Source organism: Aristolochia californica, unplaced genomic scaffold (genome assembly GCF_029961685.1).
Source record: "Aristolochia californica isolate CCGP_79_NKW_82.1479 unplaced genomic scaffold, dmAriCali1.0.hap1 SCAF_1, whole genome shotgun sequence".
Taxonomy (NCBI): Eukaryota; Viridiplantae; Streptophyta; class Magnoliopsida; order Piperales; family Aristolochiaceae; genus Aristolochia; species Aristolochia californica.
In genome coordinates this window covers 392,624-402,946 of record NW_027181770.1, presented here as the reverse complement: position 1 = coordinate 402,946, position 10,323 = coordinate 392,624, and the positions used below count along the sequence as shown (strand labels likewise).

General features: G+C 38.4%; 1 protein-coding gene across 1 annotated transcript; it reads right to left on the bottom strand.

The window, feature by feature from the left end:
* Positions 1–6,955: 6,955 nt before the first annotated feature.
* LOC137959235 (trans-resveratrol di-O-methyltransferase-like) lies at positions 6,956–8,435 on the bottom strand. Its single transcript, XM_068806614.1, has 2 exons — positions 7,611–8,435; positions 6,956–7,515 (listed from the first exon to the last, which is right to left on the bottom strand). Exons 1-2 carry the CDS (start codon positions 8,394–8,396, stop codon positions 7,213–7,215), a joined length of 1,089 nt encoding a protein of 362 aa, XP_068662715.1. The 5' UTR covers positions 8,397–8,435; the 3' UTR covers positions 6,956–7,212.
* Positions 8,436–10,323: the final 1,888 nt, after the last annotated feature.

Here is a 10,323-nt window from a genome sequence, read left to right as displayed (position 1 = left end):
TCACATCTTGGTAAGATAATACCATCCATATAAACTAGTAGTACTACAATCCCAAATGTGTGCTTCATAACAACGAGAGAGTGGCCACATTTGCTCTGAGATAATCCAAATGACATTAATACCTAGCTGAACTTCCCAAACCCCTAGAGCTCTGTTTAAGATCATATATTGCCTTCTTTAGTCTACATACCTTTTGAGTCTTCGCTTGAGCAACATACTTCAAAAGGTTATTTCATATAGACCCCTTCTTTTAAATATCTATACAAGAAGGCATGTTTTTTAATGTCTACTTGAAAGAGTAGCCAACCCTAGTTAACTACTATACACTTCAAACTACGAACTAAAGTCTGCCTTGCTACCGGTGAGAAAGTTTAAAAAACGTCGATGTCATAAGTTTGAGTGCATCCTTTGGCAACCAATCGAGCTTTATATCTCTCAATAGAATCATTTGCTTTGTATTTCACAGTGTATACCCAGAACACCCAACAATTGTAGCACTTGGAGGTATACCACATAAAACCCATGTACCTTTATCTCGTAAAGTTCCATTCCAACATCCATAACTTGCTTCTACTAAGAAGACATGGCACAGGAAGACAAGGACAAAAAACCATTTGTACCAGTCAGGTAGGGAATTAAAAACACAATTAGACAATGGATATTGAGTATACTTACAAACACTTTATTTAAGAGAAAGATGTAGACCATTTACCTCAGGATTTACAGGAGAAGAGGATTTTGGAGTAGGTGGGAGAAGAAACTTGGACTCGGCGTTGAGTGGTATGCCTTTATTGTTACACTTGTAAAGGTTTTGTCTTTAGAAGTAGCCTATGAGGGACTAGTAAAATCCTCCATAGGAGTAGAAGCAATAATATTTGGACCTATGAAAAGCAAAATAACATCCAAAAGAGATGAAGAGAAGAAAGAAATATCTTCAAAAAATGTCACATCTCGAGATACATATGTCTTCCTAGAAGAAGGGCAAAAATATATTATATATCTTCTTATTTGATTACATGATGAGACAATTTGTATGTAAAGGTAAAAAAATAGAATACAAGGCAAAACAGACACACCCAAGGGGAGAGAAGATACACAATAACAGACAAAGTCAACACTTGGATATGAATTTTACCCCCAACAACTAATGAGAACCTTCTATTAATTAGAAAACAAGTAGTGTGTATTGCATCACCTCTATATGACTTGTAAACATTCATATAAATAAGTATCATGCCTACAACTTTGTTGAAAGATGTAATCCTAGTATAGTGGCAATGATGAAAATTATCTTTATTTCTTTATCCCTTTCCTCCCCTCTTAGGGTAACGAACATTGATGTAATTTGCAAGATGTTCAATATTATAAATACATGTTAAGGGGGAGGATTTGGAATGTCACCTAACCCTAATAATATTTCCCTCTTCTCTCTCTCTCTCTCTCTCTCAACTGACCTCTCACATTCTCCTTCCTCTCTCACTCAATCATCTTCTCATCTTCTCCTTTTTCTCTCTTCTTGTTGTAACTCTTTCCTCTCTTAACTAGTTAGGTTATTATTCATTACATGGGATCCTAAATCTACCATGGAATCAGAGCAATAGGTTTAGGATCCCGAAATGGTAATGCTTATGATCAAGTTGTGTTAATCTTCTTGATGAAATAGAAGTGTTTTGCAATAATCAATCTTCTTAGTGGAGATGACATATATGTACTTCTTATATTTTTTGTTTTTTATGATTGTTGGTACATGACTTGGAAAGTTAGGATTCTTTAGCATTCTTTGCTCAAGGAAATTCAGAATTATTGTTCTCTTCATGATAACTTTAGCCTAAAAAGTACTTCTTTGATATGATCACTTCATGCTCCTTTCTCAAGTTGGCATAAGTTTGTTTATGATTATGGAATGATGGTATTATTGATTGAAGTCATGCTTGGTTATTGATGATTTCTTGAGATTATGATACTATTCATGAGGCCATGCATGCGTGATTAAAAACTATCAGGGTGTTCTTGTTTTGTTGTTAAGTTGATGAGTTGAAGTAGACAGAGGTTTGAACTCGTGGAAGACTAAGTTTTTTTTCTCATTAGAGAATATGTTGTTTGATCTTCTCATTGGGTTGTATTCTATGTAAGGAAGATAATAGATAGACTTACCCAAAAGATTCAAGATAAAAAAGGCATCAAAGGCTAGTATTTTGGGTTAAGTGTTGGTGCCTAACTTCTAGAAGGAAAGTTTCATTCTTGAAAGATCACCAAATTATCTGAGATCTTCTTTTTGGTATGATTACTAATTGCCTTGCTTAATTATCTCCTTGCCTAAAATATTTAAGGCAAGTCAAGCATTGAGATTGATTTGGTGAAGTGGCTCCTAAGACACCAAAGGAAGGTTTCCTATTTTATTGTTGGAAGTGATTGATTGAAGGAAGATCTACCTTGATTTATTTTCTTGTTAAATATTCTTTCCTAAGTGAGAAAGAAATTACATGACTTACCTATTTGTTGATCTCTGCGAGCATGTACTCTCCATATTTAGTGCATGATTAGTTGCTGCAAAGATTATCTTTGGGTTTGAGGGTGAACTCCCCTCTCTTTCCCAAGTTGGTTAGCTCTCCTCTCTTTCCCAAGTTGATTCCAACCTGAGCTGGTTCTCCCTCTCTTGGGTTGCTTCATATTTTGGTTGTCTTATTGATTTGGTTTAAGGTGATTCCATTACTCATATAAGAGGTGCATTACTGCATGGTTCAAACTTGAAAAGTCTTATAAGTCTTATTCAGTTATTGACCACCAGGTTACGATTCATATATAAGTAAAGTGTTTCTAGTTTCATTCCTGATGGCTGAAGATCACAAGGGGAGTAAGCGTGATATTTTTAAGATTACCATTATACCCTTAAGAGGGTTATCTAATTACTTGAGCTGATCACAGTTGATTAGAAGGTTTCTCATTACATGAGACCCCTTAGGACATCTCACCAAACCAACTCAACCTATTGATGAGGGGGACAACTTCTATATTAAGTGGTTGAAGAATGATACATTGGTGATTATCTAGTTGATAAATAGCAGGGATGAACATGTGGCTAATAATGTGGTTGAAGAATGATACATTGGTGATTATCTAGTTGATAAATAGCAGGGATGAGCATGTGGCCAATAATGTGGTCCACCTTGAGATGGCTAAACATACATGGGATACTTGTGTCAAATTGTACTCAAGCACAGAGAACCTCCATAAATTGTATGATGTTGTTCAAAACATATTCAATACAAAACAATGAGACAACCTACATGAGCTCTTGGCACATTTTTTTATGGTTGATTCAGTAGTGGAAAATAGATCAACCCTACTCCACTAACATATCAGTTCAAGAAAAGCTACATGAAGCATATGTTTTGCAAATATTAAGCCATAGGTTGAGGTGGCCAAGACTCAACTTCTCTACTCCTCAACACTTCCTTCATTTGATGACACAAGTGCCACCTTACTTTGGATACCGGACCATTGTTTCACCTCTCACACTAAGGTATCATCTGCTATGCACTCAGGTAATAGAGGTACACCATATCTACCACCAGAGGGCATTATAGAAATTACAGAGGAGGCTGAGCAAAATGTTGTAGGATTGACACTAGTCCTTGGAGGTCAGGTAACTGAGTCTGCATTCATTGTGGTGAACTGAATCGTTTAGTGGAAACCTGTTGGAAGCCGCATGGCAAACCAAACTGGGCCACGACCAACTTGGCCTCGTTACATAATGACATAAATGAAGGCAAATCTGAGATATGTGGAGGCAAGAAGACTGTAATTGATGATGATTATGAATTATTGCATAATGAAAACTCTGATGGTATATTCTCTTGCATCTTCTTCTACTGTTGTTGCCACTACTGCTTCAGGTATGATCTCTGCCACTTCCTCCTCTTCATCTTGGATCATTGACTCAGGGACCTCTGAACATCTCACAGATAATAAGAGTTTGTTACATTCTATGTCCCCATATTTCTCAGACAAGTTTGTTACTATAGCCGATGGAGCCCAAACCAAAGTTCTTGGGAAAAAAGATTCCATTCTGTTACACCTTCACTTCCGCTTAATGATGTCTTATTTTTTCCTCAGTTTCCCTTAAATTTATTGTCTATTAGCCAGCTAACAAAATGTTTCAATTGCTCCATCACCTTCTCACCTTCTTCTTGTGTTTTTCAGGATTGAACAACGAAGTAGGTGATGAGTGGAGGTCATGAACATGGGGGCCTTTATTACTTGGACTTGTCTCTGGTGACTACAATTTCCACTTCTCAGACCGAGGCAAGATTATGGCACAACTAGTTCGGATACCCATCCATAGAATCACTTCAACAATTATTTTCGTTTTTGAAAACCTTGTTTGGTTTAAACTGTGAAGTATGTCAGTGAGCAAACACTAGAGGACAACATATTCTCTTCGGGCTAATCTTAAAGATGTTGCTCCTTTTTTCTTAATTCACTCTGATGCATGGGGACAATTGAGTGTCTTGAACATTTCACAAGTTAAGTATTTTATTACTTTTTTGGATGATTTCACTTGAGTCACATGATTGTTTTTGTTTAAAGAAAGGTCTGATCTTCTCTCTCCATATTTAAGTCCTTTCATGCTATGGTAGATACTCAGTTTGGTAAAAATATACAAGTTTTTTGTTTCAATAATATGAAAGAGTACATCTTTGGTGAATTTTGATCCTTTTGTGAGGATCATGACATTATCTAACAGACATCATGTGTCTACACCCCTCAAAAAATGGTGTAGCCGAAAGGAAAAATAAACATCTGTTGGAGGTAGCCCACGGTTTACTCTACTTTATGCATGTGCCCTAGTTTTACTAGCCTCACGCCATTCTTACTGATTGTTTCCTTACTAATTGGTTCCTTCTTCAGTGATTTCTCATAAATCCTCTTATTCATTGTTATTTCCTAATGAAGACCCCATTTCACTTCCCTTGAAGGTTTTTGGATGCACATATTTTGTTCATGTCACATCCCCCTCAGAAGAGTAAGTTTGACCCTAAGTCTCTTGGGTTACTCTCATAACCAAAAAGGTTATTTTTGCTATAATACTTCTCTTCGAGAGGTACTTATCTGTAGGGATGTAACTTTTTTTAGACAAATTTTTTTATTCTTCAAAAGATGCTCCTCTGGGTTTTTCATTGGTTCAGCAACTTCAAGACCTGTTGTGTCACTTGAATCAGATCTATTTCACCCCTCTAAAGCAATGGTCAATACCACACCTATGGAGTTCACGGATCCCTCTGAGGTAAGGCCATATTGCCCTATCGTATTTGGTCCACAATTTGATATTAGGCCCATAGCTATACGGAAGGAGCCTAGGACTTGCACTAGGCCGTCCATTTATCATCCTATATCTAATTTTGTTTCTCACCGTTGCTCGTTTTCATCTTGTTGTCAATTCCTTGCATCTATCTCTTATGTGTCTATCCCACAATCATATCAGAAGGCTTTGAGACATCCAGGATGGAAGACAGCAATGGACGAAGAGATGAATCCTTTGTATGAGAATTAGACATGGACCTCGATTTCGCTTCCTTCAGGCAAGAAAATCGTGGGTTGTAAATGTGTTTTTACTATTAAACACAATCTTGATGGTTAAGTGGTTTGTCTAGTCGCAAAGGGGGTACACTCAATGCTCTGGAGTTGATTACACGAAAACATTCTCCCCAATGGCCAAGTTAAATTCGGTACGAATCTTATTTTCAATTGCTGCAAATTCTTCTTGGCCGGTATTCCAACTAGATGAGAAAAATGCATTTTGAAATGGTGTTATTAAGGAGAAGATCTATATGCATCAACCACCTGGATTTGTGGTTGAGGGAGAGTTGATATGCAGATTATGAAAATCTTTACATGGTCTAAAACAGTCTCCTCGAGCTTGGTTTGACAAATTTTGCCAAGCAATGTTGTAGTTTGGATTCAATAGATGCTTCGTAAATCATTCCATGTTTGTCAATAATACCTTCAAGGGGAATGTATTACTCGCAGTTTATATAGATGATATTGTCTTAACTAGCAATCATGCAGAAGGTATAAAAGAAGTCAAAGCAAAGATATGCAAGGGATTAAAAAAATATGATCATAGACTTCTAAAATAATTTTTAGGCTATTGAGGTCCTCCAATCATAAAATGGGATTATCTTATCTCTAAGAAAGTATGTCCTTGATCTACTAGACGACACATGGATGATGAGATCCAGACTGACAAATCCTTCTATGGAGGCTAATACAAAATTGTGTGCAAGCTACGGTGTAGATGTGGATGTAGGCAACTGGAAAACTCATTTATCTTATAGTGACTAGACCAAACATATCATATGTCATAAGTGTGGTTAGTCAGTAAATATATAAACCACAAGTTATTCACTAGCAGTATAAATAATGGCTAAACCATCCAACCACAGGTTTCATAAAGACAAGGCGCCTACGCAAACTTCATTGGCTTCTCATCACAAAATTGGGGTTTTATCAATCACATATATATGCACCAACAACATAGATCATCATTGAAAAACTTTCAATTCCAATCTTATACTTCCAAAAAGGCCAAAAACTATTGGCATCAGCTTATAAGATGTTGACAAAGACACCAGGTCCCTCATGGGGCTCTAATCAAGCATGGAACTACTTAATAAGCAGTAGAAACCATTAATCCTAGGGTTATTGACAGATAAAAAAAGTAAAATATCAAAATTTGACACGCAATCAATCTCAAACCTCGGAATAGCCTTTTTGAACAAGTCATTGTGGTTAATGGAGGAAGAGGATCTATCGCTCTGACTCAATTTAAAATGATGAAGAAAAGAAGATTAAAAGAAAGAAAAGGTAAAAAAGAGAAGAATATGGTAGAAAAGAGAGCCAATAGGTCTCCCCTTAGGGATCAAAATCGTTCTCCATATCCCTTTGACTCACTAAATTGAGAGTTGGATACATTGACTAATATGCCCTTCATACACTTATAATCTCAAACCACACCTCTAAATTACATGGAAATTGGACCAGAGAGACATCTAAACATGCTGAGTAACATAGTACTCTCACTAGAAAATATAAATTATATAAAAGACCAAACTGCCCATTTTCTAACATGAACAATTTAGAAGCTTATATTTTGAAATATGAAATTATTTATCGGCTAGTACACATCTAGGAAATGGAGATTCATTGCAATCAGGGAAAGACTTCGATGACGGAGCGCAAGCCCAGGATGGGTGTTATTTTGCAATGAGAGAAACCGGCATTTTCGAAAAGTTTCTTCCATTCATCTTCTCCTCTTTCCTTGCCGTTCACATGCGCACACATCATCAAATCGAAGAAGAACTGTGTCTCTGTGAATTTATGATCTCCTTTGTTTGAATTCACCACCATTTCCAATATGATCACCTTCCCGCCCTTCTCTTCAGATGGAATCGCTTCCTTACATTTCTGCAATATCCTTATGCACTCGTCGTCACTCCAGTCGTGCAGAATCCACTGTCACCCATTTCGACGTATCAGAATTCAGAACAAAAGTACTACATGACAGAATATGATCGAGGAAAACATTGTTCCAATTAACTGTTATGTACCTTCAGAAATATAGCATCTGCCTGGGGAATCCACTGGAACATATCTCCGCCGGTGAAATATACACCAGAGTCGGTAGGCAAGTGGGCAACAACATGTGGAAGGTCTAGCACCGTGACTTCCAGGTCAGGGAATGCTTCAGCAAGTGCCCGGGCGGCTGCTCCGGTTCCACCACCCACGTCGACCAAAGAATTCAAACCATCGAAGACATGCGCACATTTTGCAACGAGGGTGCTCATCAAGAACTGAGTGTCACTTGACATGGCCTGGTTAAACTTGTCATTTAACTCCGGACATCGGTTTGCGTGCTCCCACGGGGTGACGCCATGACAGAGTTTAAATGAAGTTGTTCCCTCTTTCTTGTACCATTCAGAGAAGAAGTGCCAGGGGTTTATCAGCGAGGAGTCCAGCATCATTAGCAAAAAGGGTGAGAGGCACTCCTTAGTACCATCCCTCACAAGGAGCCTGGAGGAGGGTGTAAGAGCATAAAATTCCTCCATCTTTTCCGTTTCTCCATCTTTGTGTTTCTCTACTGAGAGAGAAAACATCCCAGTGTGGACAAGCAGGCGCAAGAGGCGGTGAAGTTGATCGGTTTTGGATACGGGGATATGAATGGCTGAGACGAGATGGGAGAGACTCATGGGTTTGCCATGGTTGTGCATGATGTCTGGTATACCCAGCTCCACTGCACATTTGAGGGACATGGGGTTTATGAAGCTAAAGAGATGGTTCCACAGGTGAGCTTGAGCTTTCAGTGGATCGCTGCTCCCATCTTCTTCCAAGACCATTTTCAGATATCGAGCGACTGATCCTGATTACTCGCAAGAGACTATAAGATCTACAAATGGCACGACCATTATCTGGTTAGTTTTTGGAAGCATTTATAGAGCGAAGAAAGAAGTAAATGGTGCCTAATTAATTTTACTAATTCAAATGGCACGTCAATCAACTACGTAGCTAGCTAGGGGATCCTTTCAATCCACCTAACTGGATTACCAGATATATTTAAAACACTGATCCATTTCCGAGCAGATTATGTCGTTCATGTGCATGGCGTTGTGGACTGGCACTGGCCCTGGTTTCAGTGTATGGTTGCCATATATGCGGACCTCAATGGTTCCTAGCAGAAGCAGTCGAAGCAGTACTCTTTTAAGGTATTGGAGCGTGAAGCATTTCCCAAGCTACCAAGATGCAGACCGTGGCTGTCCAATGAGAGAGAGAGGCACGTTGAGTACGAGCATCGCCTCGCCTGGCTTTTAGTGGCGGAGTAGCAGACTTGCAGTCGCTGCTTCCTTTAGGAAACACGATGTAATGGTGCCTAATTAATTTTACTAATTCAAATGGCACGTCAATCAACTACATAGCTAGCTAGGGGATCCTTTCAATCCACCAAACTGGATTACCTGATATATTTAAAACACTGATCCATATCCGAGCAGATCATGTCGTTCATGTGCATGGCGTTGTGGACTGGCACTGGCCCTGGTTGCAGTGTATGGTTGCCATATATGCGGACCCCAATGGTTCCTATCAGAAGCAGTCGAAGCAGTACTCTTTAAGGTATTGGAGCATGAAGCATGTCCCAAGCTACCAAGATGCAGACCGTGGCTGTCCAATGAGAGAGAGAGAGTCACGTTCAGTACATCGCCTCGCCTGGCTTTTAGTGGCGGAGTAGCAGACTTGCAGTCGCTGCTTCCTTTAGGAAACACGATGTCTACCGGAGGATTTGGTTTGCTTTCTTTTTTGTTGAAAGAGCAGGAAACAACTGATAAGGGATAAGCTTATCTCTTATCACCAGCAACCCATTGATTACAATTTTATTTAGATTTCGTCCCTTGGCCTCCCATTTTGAAAATCGCTATCTTAAATATAACTAGAACATGAAATGGAAACGTGAAACATGGTGGGAAAGATTTAAGAAGATACGAAATCGATGAATTTTTTTTATGAGAAGTACTTGAAGACATAAACAAGATTCAAGAAACTTTTTGAAATGAAAAGGAAACGGATAGGACTCTACCAGCTAATTTTTTGTAGATTTCGAGATAGGTAAATTTCTGAATGACAATAGCCAGGAGCTACCTATGCTTTTACTTAGTACTGGCCAGCAGAGGTAGTTGATGCATTCTGAGGCACTGGAGCATCGCCCAAGTCCACAAGATGCACAGCTCTCATTGATCATCATGGGGGTGTGGCAACATTACAGCTCCTTCAGTTTTTCTGTCTCAAGTAGAAAAACCAGTCCTTTTCTTAAAGCAAAGACAATATGTAGTGGACAATTTACATTTTAAAAATTTTCCCTCTCCTCCGAAGAAACGATCCGAGACAAAATCTTGACATCTATCAAGTTCAAAAGACATCTATCATCAATAGTTATACTGTACTGATTGGTCATTCACTTAATTTTCAAATTTTCAATCTTTTCAAAATTATTAGCCAGTATTTTCAAATTTTAAAAAATGCTAGGGAAGGTTAATAGTTTTTGGAAATTAGGAGTTGTAGTCTGCAAAGCCGCATGACTGTAAGTGGAACAACTAAAAAATTATGAGATTTCAAGTGATGTGGGTTCCCTACTCCAATTTAGTCTTTTGACTCAATCTCTACATATGAACTTGATCATAGCCTTGAATGACCTCATGGGTGAACTCAAACCTCCCTTAGTTGACTACTTTCAGTTTTACAACCAGTCTCCACTTGTTTTTTATGATGAACCTT